Below are 20,589 nucleotides of genomic sequence, written 5' to 3'. Positions count from 1 at the left end.
TCACACACACACACATCACATCTTCATCCATTCATCTGTTGATAGGCACTTGGGTACTTCCATGTCTTGGGTTATTGAAAATAATGCTGCTATGAACACTGAGGTGCATGTATCTTTTTAAATTAGTGTTTTCATTTTTTTGGATACACATCCAAGAGTGGAACTACTGGGTCATATGGTAGTTCTATTTTCAGTTTTTTGAGAAACCTCCATACTGTTTTCCATAGTGGCTGCACCAATTTACATTCCCACCAACAGTGTACAAGGGTCCATGATATATTATTTACATGTATCATATCACGGAAATGTGGAAAGCCAACTGTACCAAAGGACTACATGCAATGTGAAGTGACTCATACCATTTTAAAATGGAAAAATATCTAAGATAATAACTGGGGCATCAAAACATACAACACTGAACATTTGAAATATAAATAAATTCACTAGTGATGAATTCTTAAGTATGTATGGGTGAAATGACATGTTATCTGATATTGTTTTAAAACACTCTAGCTTCCCTCAAAAAAATCTGTGTGAGATAAAAGAAACAAAATTGGGAAAATGCTGATAATGTTTTAAGTTTGTATACACATATGTGGGCTAACTGCAGTATTCTTTCTACTTCTGTATGTTTTTAGAAGTCCATAATAAAAAGTTAAATGACATTAAGGAATTACAGCTAATCTCAGGGGGTATAACAATGATATTGTGAATAGATGTGTGTAAGTATGCATGTGTATGTTTTATGTGTGTGTATATATGTTTAATAGTCTTATCTTTTAGAGCCACAGGCTGAAATATTTATGAATGAGATGACACGAGGCCATATCAAAATAACATGAGAGGAGGGGGTTTATATGGGGACAAAGATGTAACAAAACTGGTTAGGAGTTGAAAATTGTTGTGTGTTAGTCACTCAGTTGTGTCCGACGCTTTGCAACCCCATGGACTGTAGCCCTGCGGGTTCCTTTGTCCCTGGGGATTCTCCAGGCAAGAATACTAGAGTGCGTTGTCATGCCCTCCTCCAGGGGATCTTCACAACCCAGGGATCGTCCCAACCCAGGGACTGAACCCAGGTCTCCTGCATTGCAGGCAGATTCTTTACCGTCTGAGCCACCAGTTGTTGAAGCCATGCAATGAGCACCTAGGGGTTCATTATATTATTCTGTGCACTTTCATATAAGCTGGAAATTCTCCATCATTATAAAGTTTTTTGAAATTTTGAATAACATATTTTGACACAATCCTCCCCAAAGTATTTTAAAACATAAAAAATAAAATGAAACTCTATTTACAAATCAGAAAAACTATACTTAAGTCTTCTTACCTGTTTGAACTTGGAACCTGGACTCTGGCACAAGGAAGGAGGGTTTCACAGCCAAGATTAAAGGAGTTTGGTCTCGTACAAGTTTACTATTTATAAGTACATTGATGACGGATATTGCCGTGTAAACAAAGGGACCAGATGTTACCAGAAAAGTGAAGTCAGCAAATAGTTCATAAACCTACAAAGACAAAAGACATTAAATAGAAAATTTGAGGGTAACATAATTCAAACTAAAGGAAGTTGTACTGAGTAGAAAAATAATAAAGTTAAAAAAATAATTTTAAATGAAGGGGTATGGCTTCAGAGATAATTAAAATTTTATTTTAGTTATTCCTCTCACATATCTGCCAACTTTCTCAACAAAAGCACAAAATTACAAGGGCAAGGACTGTGAAAAAGAAGAATAGTTAATAATAGGAACCAAAGAAGGAATTAAGAAAAATTCAAGGTATTTTATTGTATTTAACCCACATAAAAAGGAGCACTTACTCTATGAAGCAGAGCTATTCACAAGAAGTACATGAGCCACATATGTAATTTTTAAATTTCTGGTAGCCACATTAAAAAAATATAAACAGGTGAAATTAATTTTTAAAGCATTTTACTTAAACCATATATGATATGTCATCTCAACTGCAGGCAATGCAAAAATATGATTAATGAGATATTCTGCATTCCCTTTTGCACTGAGTCTTTGAAATCTGGTGTGTATCTTGCTGACAGCACATCTCACTCGGGACAAGCCCCATTCCACATGCTCAACAGCCACACATGGCTCGTGGCTCTGCTCAGGATGGCACCAGGCTAGAATGTGGCTTCGTGAGCTCAGCAGGGGACAGGAGGCACTAGCAGGCATCCAGCATAAAGCACCGAGAAACCCATCTCACTCGACGCACAGAAACATACATACACACTCACTCTAAACTCTCATCCAAGCCCTTTCATGTAAATCAAGGGAAGCAAGATTCTTAGGGCATCTTCCCAGACTCAAGTCTTACAGCCCTTTGTCCCCACTCTGCCAACACGCCCCCTGATGAACTAAACCTGGCCTCGTCTGGGGTCAGAAAGGCTTCCTTGGAGAACTGGATGTTTGAGGGGCGATCCAAAGGCAGAGAAGGCGTCCACCAGGAGGAGGGAGGGGGAAAGAGGAAAGCAAATGTCCTGCTCCCACTGTGACGTGCAACCCAGCCAAGCTCCCCCTGCAGATTTCCACACCGTGCGGACCCACCTTGAGCTCCACCACACGGTTGAAGTGGGTCCTCAGCACCTCTTTGATGGATGTGATGATGTACTCCTGCACAGCTCTGCGGGCCAGCACTGCAAGGCAGGTTAGTGTCATTATGAATGGGCTCCCTTGGTCTCAGTGTGGAGAAAAAAGACCCAGTGCGTTCTCCTCCCTCCTCCCAGCTCCACCTTCCCTGACCACTCGGCTCCCTGCCTGCTCCACCTCTCCTGCCATCTTCTTCCTTTCTATCCCTCATCCCCATCCCAACCAACTAGCAGAACCAGGCTGCTGATCAACCGCACTTTGTACTTCAGTGCGTATGAACAGGACACTGGCTTAATGCACACCTGCCACTTCTCAGGAGGAACAAGTGGGAAAGTCTGATGGGAGGCCACAGTCGCCAGACTTGTTCAGACATGACCTCCGGGGTACTCCAGTTTTCTGCAACTAAAGTGGCCGAGCAGCTGCAAGAGAAGCTGCTGCCTGCTGGCCGGTAACTCAAAGCAGGCTGGGGAGAAGGTCAAGGTCTGTGACCCAGTTCAGAGGATACTAAGTCACCCCATGTTGCTCTCCTCGGCTTCCCTGGTGGCACAGATGGTAAAGAATCTGCCTGCAATGCAGGAGACCCAGATTTGATCCCCAGCTCAGGAAGATCCCCTAGAGAAGGGAATGGCTACCCACTCCAGCATTCTTGCCTGGAGAATTCTACGGGCAGAGGAGTCTGGCGGGCTAGTCTGTGGGGTCAGAGAGAGTCGGATACCACTGAGTGACTAACACTTTCATGTAAGAACAAAGTGCCCCCTCTTTTCCAGGAAAAGTGAGAACAGTAAATGAGTGAGAAATTGCAGTAGAGACCCTTACACATTTGCCCAACTAACTGCTTGAACTAAACATGAAGGTGTTTACCTGTGTCATCTATGCATCCAATGGGTTATGAGCTCCAAAGACAAAGATCCTAGCAAACACTTCTAAGGCTCATTTAAATCAGTTTTCATTGCTGCTCATCTGTAATATTTTGTGGGCACTTAACTATATAGGCCAGGCACTGGGTTAAGTATTTTATATGCATTAACGCATTGAAATCTCTATAACAATCCAAAGAAGTAAGTGCCACCATCCTCCCTGTTTAACAGTTGAGGAAACTGAGGCTTAGAGAAGCTAACTGCCCAAAGAACTCATGAGAGCTGGTACAGCAGCGAGGAGTTGTCTGGGTCCAGAGCTTATACTTTGCCCCAATGCTACACATTATACACGTGTTTCTTATGAGCACCTTCAGAACATCATCCCAACTGAGAGAAGGGACTTGAAGCAGAACCTTACCAGTTGTGATCAGATAGGCATCAGGAACAGTAATATCACACACATATGGCGACTTGGTGGTGACCAGCGCTGGAGTATGAACTGATGCTTCGGGAGTGGGGGTGGTCACGGGCTGAAGGGACAGTGCGGGGAGAACCGTGCTGCCCTCGTGGGGATCCTGACTGGCGGGTCTGCTGTTCAGGGTGGTGTGACCAGAATTCTCAGGGGCAACACTAGTATCAGATGTGCTTGGTTCAGTGGAGGTGTTCCTCAGCAAATCCGCAGGTGTGAAGGACAGCCCACGCAGACCACCGGTAGACTCTGTAGGCAGAGGCGAGGGGGTCACGTCAGGAACAGACGAGGATGCTGACGGCAGGTACCCGGCGGTGCCCAGCACTGTGCTGGTAGGGGTGACTTCTGAGAAAGAGGTTAAGACAGACGTGTGATCGTTTATAGCACTGATATCACCAGAATGTGTCAGGGTTGAAAAGAGAGAAGGTTCAGTTAAAACAGCTGAAGTAGGGACAGCAGTCCAAAGTGACATGAAGTGAGAGTCAGCAGTCAAAACGGGCTCGGAGCTGGAGGGCACCAGCGTGGTGACTGCGGATTCACGGGACATGAGTGAAAACTCAACAGAGGAGGTAGTTTCAGTGAAAGCTGAGGTAAAATGAGCTTCAGTATCTGTCAGCGACACTGTGGGCGCTTCAGAAAACTTCAGAGAATCAGAGGGAAAGCTGGAGTGTCGTGACATTTCAGAGTAACCAGGGAGGAGAGTGAACGTGCTTAAAAGAGAGTCTGAGCTTGGCCAGGGCTGAGAAAACTCCAGGTTTGTGGAGCCGGGAACAGAGGTCTGCGGTGACTGAGAATTGATCGCGTTGGTCAACGCAGGTGTCTCAACCAAGCTGGAAAACGCCTGAGAAACAAAGGTAGACAGATCCCTTGACCTCAGAGACGGAGAAGCAAATACTTCTGAAGGCGGAGGGACCCCGCTGCTGTATTCCAGCGGTGGAGTAGAGAAAAAGCTGGACGCAGAACCCCAAATACTTGCAGTTTCATGTTGGGAAAAACTGACAGGTTCTCGGTCCGGGAAAAGCGAAGACTCTGCTGGTGGGTCCGAACTGTAAGACGGAAAAACACCTGGGCCACTGACGGCAAGTGACGGTGTGTTTCTGTTTGCTGTGACGGGGAAAGAAGAGTCGAGAAGGACGCTGGGGGTGACCGAGGACGGCACGGCTGTCACACTGGATGGCATCACTTGAGCGACAGAGGAGGAGCCCAGAGCAGCATCGGGTGACACAGACTCCGAGAGGCGGCCGTGGGGAGGGTACACCCGCACGGTTACAACACCACTCATCTCCCCCTCGGCTGAAACACTGACGCCGGTGGCTGAGATTTCCCCAGATGGAGAAGAGAGGGGAACCATCGGCCTGGAGGGGAAAAGTGTATTGAACTCTTGAGACTCTTCCTCAAATTCAGGGAAGTCTGTGATGACGCTGCTCAGTGGAGAGATGCTGCTGGCTCCCAAGGGGGTGGGGGACAGGGTCTCAGCACCATCCCCCGATCCAGCATCCTTCTCCGTGAGGCTCGTTGACAGCACGGGCCGGGAGGACACCTCAGTGCAGGACACACACCGCGTGTACGGCCTGAACAAAGACACCGGGCTCTGGACACCCGCACCACTTGGGACCACTGAGTGGCCAGGCAATTCTGATGCCTCAAGGGAGTCGCCGGGAAGAAAGGGGTTATGTGACACGCCGGCGGATTGAGCAGAAAAGGATCCAGATGCCAGAGGAGTTGGAAACAAAGCCCAGTGCGCACTGCTGCTGCTGAAAGCAAGGACCTTCGGCGACAGAGCTGCAGAACGGCGTGTGCCTGGAGAGATGGTTTTGTCTAGGCTCTGACCCAAATCAGCGGTGACATCAGGGTACCTGTCTGTATCTGTGGCCAGAGCATCCCCTGGAGGCGGTGAGACCTGCCCTGATGGGGGAGATGGCTGCTGAGTAACATCATCGTCTGGTAGCCAGGACTCTGAAGACTGTGAGCTAAGAAGGAGGGTTCCTGAGCCCTCTGCTCCTGAAACCATGATCTCTGGCAAAGTCCTGCTTGACACGTGCCCACAAGCATCTGAAGGATAAAATGCCAAATTCCTACTAGGCATTGGAATTACGCCCTCGGAAGTGGGAAAAGCTGACCGAAAAGCACTGAAATGACCAGGGAGCTCAGCATACGTGGTTGGTTGTTTCACTGTGTTTAGCCAGGCTGATGTCACTTCTTCATCTTGTAAAGGTATGACGGGTAACGATGGAGTCAGCACGGAGTCTAAGGTTTCCTTGGGCAGCTCTGGCGGGCTGACTGTGACGTATCGTACCGGCGAAACCACGCGCGAGGCAGTCCAATAAGTCTCTGGCAAGAAGTTGTCCATTTCATCGTCATCTAGGACCTCGTTGCTCGTCACTGCCACATAATTTGCCGCAAAGATGCTGGAATCTGCTGTACTTTGGGTCCATTTTCCTTGGTTAAAAAAGGCTGTATCAAAAGCCGTGGTGGATGGAGATGATGTGACGTGGAGAGAGCTGCTTTGCGGGGACCCTGGAGCGGTTTCTGTTAAGGCCACGTATGCAGTGCTGGGCACAGTGCTTTCCCTTGGCATGAGCTCCACGGAGGAGAAAGAAAGATTGTGCTGTTCCAGACGGAGCTCATCTAAGAAAATAACAGCCGAGTTCAGTTGAAAGGCAATGAAAAGTCACACTGCTAACATTTTGTTTCAGATATGAAAATGTTCTCCATCAACAGATACCCACTCACTGAATATCCACGATTCAAAAAAGTTAAACAACCAATTGAAAGCCAGAAATTGCCAGAGTTAACTGTCAGCATAATACCTGCAAACATTCATAAATTTGAGCACCACTTTTTACTTAAGCATGTTGGGTCTGTCTGTCTGTATACACACTGACATGTTCTTTTTGCCTTCTCACACCCCCACAGAATACTATAAATAGAGGAGGACGCTCATTTATCGCTGAGAAAGAGAAGGTCGGAGAAGGTAATTAAATCAGTTACGTGACCACCCAGACGCAGGTGGAGCTGGAATCTTAGTAGAAGCGTGCCTTGATGCCCAAGCCCGTTTTCCTATTCTTTCAGAAGAGTTGGCTTTTATGAGAAATGAACATGACTACTCTGACAGCACCACGCACAAAGCAGGGAAGAGAGTTCAGCAGTTTCCTGGTTATAGGACCTTCCACATCCAGGCTGCAGACTACCTCCAGGCTCACCTCTCATCCTTCCCTGCTCCACTCACACCGTCCCAACCACGCTCTGGCCCAATGAGCTACCTGCAGTTCCCCAAGCCCAGATCCTCTGTGGCTCAGTGATCTGCACATTCCTCTCTCTCTCTGCCTGGATGCCTCCCCCTGCTCTCCACCTGGATTGTTTCTACCGGCCCTGCAGGTACAGCCCAGGTACCACCTCCCTCCTCAATGCTCTAAAGGCAGGTGAGTGTCTCTCCCTAGTTTTCTACCTGTCATATCCCTGATCACATCCCACTGAAATGAACTGTCTGCTCAGTACACTCTGAGCATTTTGAGGACAGAAACTATTGATCTCTCTCCCTAGTGCCTAGCACAGTGAGTGACTTATACTAACAGCTCAATAAGTGAAAAATGAAAGTCGCTCAGTCGTGTCCAACTCTTTGCAACCCTATGGACTATACAGTCCATGGAATTCTCCAGGCCAGAATACTGGAGTGGGTAGCCATTCCCTTCTCCAGGGGATCTTCCCAACCCAGGGATCAAACGCAGGTCTCCTGCATTGCAGGCGGATTCTTTACCAGCTGAGCCACAAGGGAAGTCCAAGAATACTGGAGTAGGTAGCCTATCGCCTCTCAGTGAATCTTCCCAACCCAGGAATTGAACTGAGATCTCCTGCATTGCAGGCGAAATCTTTAAGAACTGAGCTATCAGTAAGTTTCAATAAACAGCTATTAAGTGAATGAATGAATAAATGAATGAATGAATGTGTCTGAGGACCAAGTTCTGGTATGTACCAAAAGCATTCTATCATCCTCTCAAACTTTCATATTCTTCATCCTTTGGATAGCTGTCATGATCATTTAAGTGATTGAGGTGTTTCCACCTATGATTCAGATATACTGTACAGAGAGGCAGGAAATACAATGGCCCAGACCCGTGATGAAGGCCCAGGGCACAGGTCTTAGAGGAATATTTAAATAGAAAGCCTAGAGGGACACTGCACCAGTCAGCTTAATGCTCAGTCATGAGTGCAAAGTTAAAAATCACAAAATACATAAGAATTCAGGTACTATGAAAAAGAGTCAAGAGAAACCTCCCCCAAAAGTGAAAAGAGAAATCCACACAAACAGTATCAGAACTGTAATGACTTCAGATATTGGAATGATGGTGTACATTTTTCAAAGTATGTCTAATTCATTTAAATAATAAAGAAAGAACTGAAAACATGAATAAGGAGCAAGAGTCTATGAAAAAAAAAATGACCAGAAAGATTTGAAAAACAACCAAAAGAACATTTGGAAATGAAAAAATATAATAATTAAACATTGTAAACTCAATAGTGAATAGTGAAAGTTGCTCAGTCATGTCTGGCTCTTTGTGACCCCATGGACTATACAGTCCATGGAATTCTCCAGGCCAGAATACTGGAGTAGGTAGCCATTCCCTTCTCCAGGGGATCTTCCCAACCCAGGGATCAAACCTGGGTCTCCCGCATTGCAGGTGGATTCTTTACCAGCTGAGCCACAAGGGAAGCCCAAGAATACTGGAGTGGGTAACCTATCCCTTCTCCAGGGGGTCTTCCCGACCCAGGAATCAAACCAGGATCTCGTGCATTGCAGGTGGATTCTTTACCAAGTGAGCTATCAGGGAAGCCCTTTAAACTCAATATACAATATAAAATACACAATAAACAGCAACTCAGACACAGCTGAAGAGAGGTTTAGTGAACTGGGGAACAGACCTGGAAATTATCCAGAATGGAGCACAGAGAAACAAAAGGAGGAGACGTACAAAAGAAAGCAGTGAAGAACATATAGAAGGCAGAACGAGATAGTACCACACACACTGGATCAAAGTTTTAAAAGAAGTAATGGAGGGAATTGAGTGGAGGCAATATTAAAAGAGATAGTGCTAGGAACTCTTCAATAAGAGACAGGAATCCTTCAATTCAGGAAGACAAAGAATCACAAATCAGGTGAATTTTTTTAAAAACCCATACCGACACACATTATGATACCATAGGACACCAAACACCAAATAAATAAATGATAATAATTGTGCAGGTAGTTAAGAGAAAAGGAATGGCAATTAACCATCACATAACTACTTCACAGAACTAGGAGTCAACTAACAGTGAAACAATAATATCTTCAACATGCTGAGAGAAAACATCTGACATCTAGACTTGAATAACCAGCAGTACTCTCTATTTTTAAAAATAAGGACAGTTTCAGATTTTTTTAAAAAATGGTTATACTAACAGAAGACCAATAGAAGAGTCTCTCTAAACAAGGATATACATCAAAAGAAAAGGTGATTATCCTGAAGGGAAGATCTGAACATAAACAGAGAATAAAGGAATGATAAAATGTGGTTAAATCTAAACAAGCATGGATACTATAAATGAACAATAAAAATGCTATTTAATCTGTAAGGTTATAAGAGACCTAATACAGAATTAAAGTAGCTTGCTACATGGCATAGAAGTTGAAAGAGCAGCATTTAGACAAAACTGAATAGATCTTGTGTGTACACACTAAAATTTGTAAATTATATTCAATCATATATTTATATAGATGAACTATTTCTAGCTGGTTTGGTTAGCATCTGAAAGTTACAAATTTACACCAGACAGAAGCTGCTTACTTTAAAGCTGCTCACTTTCTGTGGAATATGACTTTTAAAATGAATAGATAATTAAAGAAGAAAACTGTTTCCCAGCGATTTTAGGTTTTTTCATAGCAATATACATTAGGCATCTGTTGTCTTTCATACAACTAGGCTCTAGCATTTCTGGTCTATATGCTTTTACTATTTACCTTCCACATTCCAAGCATGAGTAAAAGTAAAGACAATACTTACTACAAATACAGTAAAGTAGCAGCTGCTCTCCTCCATAGTAAAGGTTAAGGAGTGATAAATTTGAGAAGTAATAAAATAATAATATGTGCAACTATGCAGCACATAGATTTAAAAATTTTCCTAAGAATAAATTATTTTATGTGTTCGAAAACTCTGCTATGATTTATTTTTAAATAGATGACCTGAAGAAAGAGCAAGATCCCTTTTTAACTGAATCAGAAACATACTCATAAGTGCACTGGAAAACTGCAAGAGATAAAACAGCAAAGAGCGAAGCATTTAGTGGCTAATTTATGAGCCCAAGTATCTGATGCAACTTAGAATTCAATCAGTTCTGCCTACAAAGGACAGGGAACAGGGAAGGCAAAGTGATCAAAAGAATGAAAAATTCTCCTGGCTAGTAAAACAGAGGAACAAAAACTTCCTATTAAGAACTGTGAGGTCAGCCAAGCCGTGGTGCTTTCTCCCCCCTCCTTTTGGCCAAGTCCCAGGAGAAAGAAATCAGCTCTAAAGAGACAGCCGCCGAAATGCCATGGGAATCACTTCTGTAGTTAATTCAGGAAGAGGTTAGAAAACCCAGGTGAGTCTCTCCCAGCAGAAAAAGCTTCCAAGACTCTAATTTCAAGCCCTGGAGATCAATTTTCAAGCTCTCAAGTTCACACAAGTGTGCAAGGTTCTCTCTTGGACAACACGGAGAAAGGAATGGGGATGATACACGTGAGGTGGGGGATCTTGTTAAGATATGGGCACTGTCGGGCAGGGCCAGGCCAAGAGAGGGCCCGCTAAGCTTCTGCACAGCACCCAGGTGGGTCCAGACCCAACCACACTCTGCATAACAAGTACTAAGCCACTTTCTCCTGTGTAGACGGTACAACCTCACACCCCCTTCTCCTTTGTAGGTGCCTGCCAAGCTGCCCAAGTGCCATGCAGATTCATAGTGACGAAAAATTCACAATGCAAACCCATAGAAAGCACATCAAAGGTGAAGCCCAAAGTGAACTAGACTTTGGGTGACAATGCTGTGTCAGTGTAGGTTCACTTACTGTAACAAACGTACCATCTGGTGGGGGATGTTAACAATGGGGGAGGCTATGCGTGGGTGGGGGCAGGGAATATATGGGAAATCTCTCTACTTTCCTCTCAATTTTGCTACATGAATGAACCTAAAACTGTTCTTTAAAAAATAAAATAAAATAAAATCTTGGGAATTCCCTGGTGATCCAACGGTTAGTCAGGACTTCATGCTTTCACTGCTGAGGGCCTGGATTCAATCCCTGGTCCAGCAACTAAGATACCACAAGCTGCAGTATGGCCAAAAAAACCAAAACAAATAAATAAATATTGTAAAAAATAAAACTTTCTTAAAACTCATGTGTGAGCTGCCAGTCTCTAGGAAGTTGCTGGTCTCATTCACACATGCATAATTTGGTATTTATCCTTTTTGAAAGTTGTATTTTTCCATCTGGAAACCCTCCCTAAATACACTAGTCAAACATGGCATCGTGGACTTTTCAAGCTGAATGGATCCTTTAAGACCTTGGCAACCCCCTCGCATGGCAAATAAGGCTCAGAGTTTAAGCTGACTTGCTCAAAATAGCATCAGGACAGAGCCAGCCTAGAAAGGCAGGTTCCTAAGCCCCCACTGGTTGAATGCTCTTCACACCACACCAGGCTGAGGCAAATCAGCCTATTTCATTAAGATTGCTAGTGAAGAAATTACATTGAAAAATATGCTAAGTTGTGTTATAAATGCATTGAAAGCACATGCTAAATTCTGTGCCCCTGAAACCTATGCCAAGGCATGCTGTTTGAGCTCTGAGGTCCCACCGTCCAAGCGGAGCAGCTCACAGCTGCAGGCACGGGCGCTCAGAAAACAAAACATCCTCTGAGGGCTGGCCTGGAAAACCCAAGGGACGACAACATCAAAAACCTCTAAAGAGCTTTCATCCAAATAGAACCATTACTTTTGCTTCTCTGCTGAACTGTGGAGTTTGCAAAGCAGGTGAGTCATCTCCACTCCGTGGCTATTAAGTCCGCCACAGAACAAGAGCCCGCTAGAATCTCTAGGTGTTTGAAAACAAAAGCAGTCAGATAACTAAACCAATAGCGAATGTGGCAAATCTTCAGCACCTTTTATCCTAGTTCTTAGGCTGTCCTAAGAAGGATTTTAGTGCCATTCTTAAAACCATCTCTCCTTTTCCTACCTTTTTCTCTCCCTGGTTTAGGAAAAAATGTGTCTCTTCTCTTTCTTTCTCCAACCCCAACTGTCTATTAATACCTTCAACCAGCTACCTCCTACCTTCTACGCTCTCTTCCAAGTGGTACTGTTTTTATTACCAAATATTGAGTAGATAAGAAATACCACTTATAAAGACACATTTATCAGGTCACATATATATAGTAACATAAATAACATCTGAGTTTTATGTGGTCTTCTGATGAACAGAAATTATCAGTTTTAATGTGGTTAAATTTATCAATCTTTTCTGGAATTGTCTGAGATTTGTGTGTCTGTGTCTTAAGATGGAAAGCTTAAATTCTTCCCTAGAGTAAAAGCCATCATGATATCCTTTAAAAGCATAAAGCAAGAATGACACGATCAGAATAATGATCTAAAAGTCCCTCCTACTACAGCGTGAAGAACAGGTTAACCAGGGCCAAGAGGAGATGCTGAGTAAGTGGGCTTAAGAGAACTCTGTTAATTTCGGAGCTTTGCTTGATGTCTAAGATGCTTTCCAAATAAAAACTAAAATAAGTCGGGTTCTCACTCAGCAGGTTGGGCCTGGGGCTCAGGACTCGGTGTGGGTGTCTGTGTTTGCTGCCGTTCCTGTTGTGGTGGAACCTGTGTTTTGAAAACCACACCCTGGGTAATACTAACGCCAAGCACAAACACCCTTCTCTGTGGGGACCAGACTAGGAATAATGCTGACGGAACAACCCATAAGAGAGGAAGAAGTGGAAGATGCAAAGGATGAGGGAAGAGCCCGGGGGGGGTGGGAAGGAAGAAGGAAACGGGGTCCAGAGGGGAAGCAGCCTTTGGCCCTCACCTGGAGGAGAAGGTGAGTGCAGACAGAACATGACGCACGGACCTGCTGGGGAGTGCTGAAAGGGATTCTGGCGGGGCGGGGAGGGGTGGGGACAACAGCAACCAGGTCAGTGGAGAATGCTGAAACAGACACCAAAGGAGATGGCCAGGCTCTGCTGGGGGAGCTACAGTCTGAAACCAGAGGGCCGGCTTCACAGGTCCCATGTGGTTTGGGAACCTGTGGTTCCCAATTCTGCGTTTCAGGGTGGATCTGGGGGCTCAGCCAAAGAACAATCACTGAAGAGCTCTCTGCACAGAAAAGACTCAACCTCGAGGTGAATAAATAGTAACTGCTGGCCAGTCCTCAGGATTTTAAAGACCTCAGGAGGTCCAAGTGGTAAACCATCCAACTACCAATGCAGAGACATAAGAGATGCAGGTTCAATCCCTGGGAAATGAAGATCCCCTGGAGGAGGAAATGGCAACCCACTCCAGTATTCTTCCTTGGAGAATCCCATGGACAGAGAGCACGGCAGGCTACAGTCCATGGGGTCACAAAGAGTAAAACACGACTGAAGCGACTGAGCATGCCGGCCAAACCTGGGTATTTTAAGACCTCAGTACTATGTAAAATCTTTTAGAAATCTTCTTTTGATATCCTTTGTTTCTCAACTTTTATTAAATCACAAACAACAGTAAACTGCCTGAAACGCCATAGTTCCCATCTGTCATGAACTGAACAGTGCTGCCCAGGTCTCCGTGTTGAAGCTCTAACCCTCACTGTGACATGTTTGGAGATGGGGCCTTCACGGAGGTGATGGAGGTTAAAGGCGGTCATGAGGGTGGGGTCCTTCCTGATCCGACAGAACCAGCCTCTTTATGCGAAGAGGGAAACCAGAGCTCGCCGGCCCCAGGTGCCTGGGTGTGGAGGAAAGGCCATGTTAGGAAACAGCGAGAAGGCAGCATCCACAAGCACACGAGTGGAGCCACGACAGACACCAACCCTGCCGGCACCTTGATCGTGGACTCCAGCCTCAGAACTAGAAGGAAGCCAATTCCTGTTAACGTCACACAGTCTGGCGTTTTGTTAGGGCGGCTCGAGTGACCAAGACACCACCATTCATTCCTGGCTCAAGCAAAAGGCCCTGTGATGGAGCAGAGATGACGGGAAACCTGTGGGTCTGGGGTCCGGCTCACAAGCTCAGGAGCTGCTGACCCTGAGCAACTCACCTCGCATCTCTGGGTCTCAGCTCCCTCTCTTCCTCGTGAGATACAAGTTTCCTGAAAATGGGTGTGAAAGTGTGGACTTGCCCTGTCCAGGCCTGACATGCGACCCTATGCTTGCTTGCCTCCTCAAGCTGTGAGGGTTTCTCAGTCAGGGTTCTCTGTTGTTCGCAGTGGAAACAGCTCTGGCCACATAAGCAGGAGGGGATTCAGTGGAAAGACACCAGCGGGTCCACGGAACAAACAAGGTGGCTCGGGACACAGCTGAGAGACAAGTGAAGCCGGGCAGTGAGGGAGCCGGCTGGGGTCTCTGCACCGGGTGGCAGCCGACACCGCCCGGCGGGACCAACACTGGCACAACTGTCAGCGGACCCTCTGGGCCTCTGCTTCAGGACCTCACTCCCGCCAAGTTCAAAGTCCGGCCAGGAGTGTCCCACCAGCCACGCCCAGGTCACAGGCCACACTGCCAGTCCTCCCGGCAGCCCTTGGACCCTAACATAGTATGGATTCCCCAGAAAGGGAAGGGGTGGTCCCCAAACTGGCAAATGGCTACTGCATCAGTAGTGGGGGCTTCGGTTTTAACTGGAGACATAAAAGCTAATAAAAAGCACAGCACTGGCATAATACAATCCTGGTCAGAGAGGGAGACGACAGCTCCAGAACCTTCCACAGATAACAGAACCGGGTTCTGGGATTCCATTCTGTATCAAACTTGCTCAGCTCCCCAGAAGAAATCTGCTGTAATTAGTCACACCTTCCACTTCCTCCTCTAGAGATGGAGATACAGATAACAATTAGTGACATCACTGAAACAAGAAGAGAACTAACGAGCAACTTCAGAAAACAACAACTGCAACCATACAATCCTGAAATAATGGGTCCATGAAGCTTTTCCACAATGCATACTATTATAGCTAAAACACCAGGATAGCTTCCCATTGGGATCTGGGCCTCTCTCTCTCTCTCTGCACAATTTTCTCATTTGAGGAAGTAAGGATATTAAAATGTTGGTTTAATTCAAAGCATGTTCCAGAGTATTTGTTGGGAGATATTCGGTCGCACTTTACTTTTTTCCTAAATAAAATGCAATCCTCTTTTATCAACCTGGAAAGCAAGGCTGTCAGCACTTCAAGTAACCAAAACAAACTCAACTAAATACTCAATTCACTAAGAACAAAGGCGAAAAAACTCTCAGTCGGCCATCTGTTTCTAAAATAATTTAATTCAAAACACAGTCCCAGAACAACAGGGAAAAGGACACCATCAGCGTCAAGATAATCTTCCATCTCCAATTACACTTGGGGCTGGACTGGCAGACGACGTCCTGTGACTAAGCATGAGAAGGCACTTCACCCCCAAACATGGGAGCCCGAGGTCATCGGTCTCCACACAAACACACGTGCCTGAAACCCAGTGACCAGGAGACACATCTGCCTCCTGGGTAGCTCTCCTCCCAACAGTCAAGAGCTTATGCTACAGGCTCAATACTTTAATTCACCTCTAAATTGAGTTTTGACTTTACACCAAGGGAGCCAGAGGCTTAAGAGAGAGAGTGGGGGGCCATGCTGGCTGGAAGTAGCACCGTGCACAAAGGCTCCACGTCTGGACAATGTGGGGTGTGTTTGCTAACAAACAGTAGTGGCTCCACTTGGTTGGAGAGAACACTAGGAGAGTTGGCTGGGGAGCGTGAGAAAGTCAGTGAACAATGGGGGAGCCACTGGATATTTGCAGCAAAGTGGGCTTCTTATCAAAGCTATGGTGCAGCAGGGGAAAAAAAAAAAAACAACCGGCAGAGCAGAGGGAAGCACAAAACATCAACCGCACCCACAGGTACACAGCCGAAGGGGCAAGGAGAGGGGACTGTGTGACAGATGAGAACGCAAGAGAAGTTACAAGAGGGACTGCACAGAAGGCCAGTAATAAAGTTAGTTACTGATGACATGGATGGGGCAGGAAAGAAGAGTCCAAAGCAATTCTGAGTCACAGATTCAACTGCCCACTACAGACTCTTCCACCTGGTTATCTAATGCAGTCGTGTCTGACTCTTTGCAACCCCACAGACTATAAACCTCCAGGTTCCTCTGTCCATGGGATTTCACAGGCAAGAATACTGGAGAGGGTTGCCATTTCCTTCCCCAGGGGATCTTGCTGACCCAGGGATCGAACCCGTGTCTCCTGCATTGGCAGACGGTTTCTTTACCACTGAGCCACCTGGGAAGCTCTGAGTATCTAATAGGTATCTAACAGGCCCCTAAAAAAAACCTGATCCTTCCTCTTTGGATATTAATAAGTCTTTCTCACAGTCAGGATCTTGTAATTCACTCTCAAATCCTTTGACCCCCGCCACTACTGAGTCTGGGCCCTTAACCACTGCTTGATCATCATCAGCCTCTGTGACGAAACAGGCTTTCCAAGGGCCTGGAGACACAGGAGGCAGGGATGTTCTGACGCCCTGGACACAAACCCTGCTTCCTTGCTCACCCTGAGTTTGGTTCAAGAACCAGGAGAACCCAGAGGATCCTTTAACATTCCTCTGATGACAAAGAAGCGGCTGTGGTGACAAGTGCTTCTGAGTGGTATCACACACCACCAGTACAAAGAGTGGTGGCCCAGTAAGGGTAAACACCCCCGACATGACAGTTTCCTGTTCATCACAGCCTCCCGAGAGCTGTGTGACTACCTGCTTCCCATGTGTCCCAGCCCCTGGGGCTCTAGACTCAAGGGGAGCCATGCTAAGAAATGCTGTAATCGTCAGGAAATTCAGCCTGATCAGAAGTGTGCTCCTGCCCATGGAAATCCATCGGGGCTGTGGTCTCTCCCCACCAGCCACAACCCACCCTAAACTCCTGAAGCCTCTCCTAGCACCTTCAACCCATCTAGAAGGTGTTCTAACACACAGATCTGATCCATCCATTTCTGGGCATTTGAGGTTTCTCTAAAGCAAGAAGAGAAATAATCCTTCCACGACATTCCAGGCTTAAGATCCTGCAAGGGATCCTTAACAGCCTTTGGAAATCCAAAGTCCTCAGCTGTGACACAAGAGCCCCTATCTTCCGGTCACATCCTGTCCTGCTGTGTCACCTCCCTGACAACCAGCCCACACACTCCCACCATGCAATGTTTTCTCTGACTGCCCTAATTTTGGAAAGACTGGTTCCTCTCCTACAAACACCCATCCCTCCTCCTTTCCCCAACTCCAATCATGCTCCCAGACTTCTTGTTCCCATCACTTCCAGAACCTGTGTGTGCTTTTCTCATAAAACTGTAACATTTGGCTTACTCATCTCCCTCCCCGAGCCAATGACCAAGATGCTTAGAGGAAAAAACTGTATCGTTCACCAGTCTGCCTTCCAGGTTTAGCCCAGAGCCAGACATGTCCATTCATTCATCAATCATTCACTCGTAAATCCAACAAATGTCTACTGATGATGGAAGCAAAGTGCAGGGCATGAAGTGTCAACCGAGACAGAAAGGAGTCCTGCTCGGGGACCTCACAGTGGAGAAGAGGAGACAATCATTATAACTGAGAAGACAGCTAAGGAAACAAGGCAAGGCTGGTGAGAATGGCACCCAAGGCAGAGCACCAAGAGCTGGTGTGAATGGTGCTGAGCCAGCCCGGGGAGCCTGGCTCGGGTGAGCCTGGCATGGAAGGCAGGGAACCGAGTCCAGGTGGATGGAAATGTGATTCTAGCGCCCAACAGAGTCATTTGGGCCAACGATACCGATTTGGTGATCCTCTACAGAGAGGTGGTAACAAACTGAAGTCAAATGACTCCAACAAGGCAGAGAGAGAGAGAGAGAGACAAGTTTGACCCCACACTCTACAGTGCTATGCTCATTTAAGGCGTGGTGGGAGAGCCCCAGATTCTACAGCAGTCAGAAGAGACCACCTTTAGCAATCATTACCATACAGAGTGCTCTTTACAGACACTTCTACAAGCCAACTCAGTCAAGCACACAAATTATTCTCCTCCTGACTTAATTTATTTCCATTCACTGACAATCTTCCCCAAACCCCCTCTTTTGCCTGTTTATTGGTATGAACAGCCTACTGATTAGCAATTATCCATAGCGTTAACTCTCTAAGTATCTGTAATTATGACTTCTCTTGGTTTATTTGAGGGTTCCTGGGGACTTCAGGATGAGGAATAACATGAAGTTAATGTAAATACTAATTTGCCAAGAAACCAACCAGACCAAATATGCAGATAAGCCAAAAGGCAATTTTCCAAAAGCTGAGGTTCTACCAGCCTGGAGAGTTCTGTATTTGTTTTCACTATTTAAAGGGAAGTGTTTAAATGCCACCGATAAACCAATTTCGGCATTTTTAACTTTTTATTATGAAATTTTCAGACATACAGAAGCTAAAAGACTGGAACACATTACCCAATGTGAACACCAGCTTTCTGCCATGCTCACTTCATCTACCCCTCCTCGCAGCTTTTTTTGTAAATGAAAGTAAAGCAAATCCCAGACACCATTTATTTCACTAGTATCTACTTCAGGGTCTCTGATAAGAGCTTTTAAAATCATAACCACAATCATTATCGCAGCCAACAAAATTAAAAGTAATTCCTAATATCATCTAATTATCCATCCCACACTTAGCTTTCCTTGATGGCCTCAGAATACTTTTGTATAATTGCTTTTTGCAAAGCAAGATTGAAAACAGGTGCACAACTGCTTAGGGTGATGTGTCTCCCAAGTCCCTTTTACTTGGTTAACAGGTCTCCCCTACCTTTTTTCTTTTTTAAATCTCTCATTATTCACTTGCTAGAGAAAAAGGTCACTTGTCCCTGTAGACAGCCCATGTGCTATATTTAGTTGACTATATTCTCATGGTGTCATTTAAACATATTCTTCCAACCCTTGAATTTTCTATAAACTGGGTGTTACATCAAGAGGCTTTACTACATTCAAGACCAATGTTTTTGGCAAGAATACTTTCCAGGTGGTCCACTGAATCACATCAGGAGGTGCCTGATCCCTAGCTGTCCCACTGGGAGTGATACCAACATTCATCCGGGGCTTTAGGTCGTGACAGCCTGCTCTATCCATCATAAAGCTCTCCATCAATGTCTCACCAAACAATGAAGCAGTCAAGAAGATCACTGCTTACATCTGCTATTTCATTAAGAAGGTTGAGTTTCTTAACTCTACCTTAATTAAAGATATTCCTAACACTCACAGATACAATTACAGAAAGAATAATTATTATTTGGTATCTGAAACAATAACATATTTGTGTGTGTTTGAGAACATTTCTTAAGTCACCTAATTAGGAATTCAATACAAAGATGCTGACTCCTAAACTTTTCTTTAGAAAGATTACTTATAAATGACTGACTGTGCATGTAATACAGTAAAGCTCTATGTCTGTCTGTCTCTCTCTCTCTCTCTCTCTCTGGAGTTCAAAGTTCCAAAAAGACAGTGAATAAAGAATCAAGGAAATCTTAGAAATTATGCCAATTATGAAGGAGCAAGGGAGCAGGAAATAGAAATGGCAGAATATTTCCCAAAGCAGTACATTTATTTTAGTCCCTGTCCAAAGAAGAGATTAATGAAGTACCAAAATAACCTTAAGACATGATGGTTAAACAGTTTCAATTTCTACTTCTTCCCAAAGCTCTTAATTAGAGTTTCTAGAAAACAGCCAAAAAGAACCTGAAACCTTTTTCTTCTCTATCCCATAGTCAGATGTTAATAAACAGTATAATACCTGTGTGGACAGAAGCAGGAGACCTTGCCTCCAAAACTGGCAATGAGAGTTAATACCACCCGCAGAACCATTTAATGACCCTGAGAAAGCCTCCATCAATAGCCAAGCCTCCCCGGACACCTGCATTTCCCTCTTGCGCTAGAGAACTTGTAGCTCACTGAACTTCACCAGCCTGGGGCAAGCAGGAGGGGAGGGGAAGGGGAAGGGGCACCTGTCGCCAGGGGTGACCTCCAGGTATGATGATGAGAGAGGTTAAATGCTGCAAAGAGAAGAAATAATGCAACAATAAAAATGTTGCAATGACTGCCACTGAGTTGTATACTTAATAATCAGTGAAATGCAAATGTTTATATTATGTATATTTTACCATAGCAAAAAAAAAAAAAAAACACACATTGCAATGGTCAACTGAGAGGTTTACAGGCTCTTCTCAACAGTAACCACCACTCTGCCAGCCGCTAGGATCCATGATCTTTCTCACTTTACTGGTGAAGGAGATGAGGGCCCAAAAGATGAAGTACCTTGTTCAAGGCCCACGGTCAGTAAGTGGTTCAGGTCTGAACACGCATCCATCAGCTACCAACGCCCCTTGCTCTCTCACAACACCACACAACCTCTCTGGGGACGGTGTGTTGAAATGCACTCAAAAGTTTTCAA

At 45.3% G+C, this 20,589-nt stretch overlaps 1 protein-coding gene across 1 annotated transcript in view; it reads right to left on the bottom strand.

Annotated features, from left to right (window-relative positions):
• KIAA1549 (KIAA1549 ortholog) overlaps positions 1–20,589 on the bottom strand; it is a 123,268-nt gene that overhangs the window by 72,133 nt on the left and 30,546 nt on the right. The window contains exons 2-4 of the mRNA XM_070465181.1: positions 3,873–6,551; positions 2,556–2,644; positions 1,328–1,505 (exon numbers count right to left, since the gene is read on the bottom strand). Of these exons, the coding sequence (XP_070321282.1) occupies positions 1,328–1,505; positions 2,556–2,644; positions 3,873–6,551 (2,946 nt within the window). The remainder of the gene's footprint in view (positions 1–1,327; positions 1,506–2,555; positions 2,645–3,872; positions 6,552–20,589) is intronic.

Source organism: Odocoileus virginianus, chromosome 1 (assembly GCF_023699985.2).
Source record: "Odocoileus virginianus isolate 20LAN1187 ecotype Illinois chromosome 1, Ovbor_1.2, whole genome shotgun sequence".
Classification (NCBI taxonomy): domain Eukaryota; kingdom Metazoa; phylum Chordata; class Mammalia; order Artiodactyla; family Cervidae; genus Odocoileus; species Odocoileus virginianus.
Note: the sequence above shows the minus strand (reverse complement) of the source record. Positions and strands in the feature narration are given on the sequence as shown.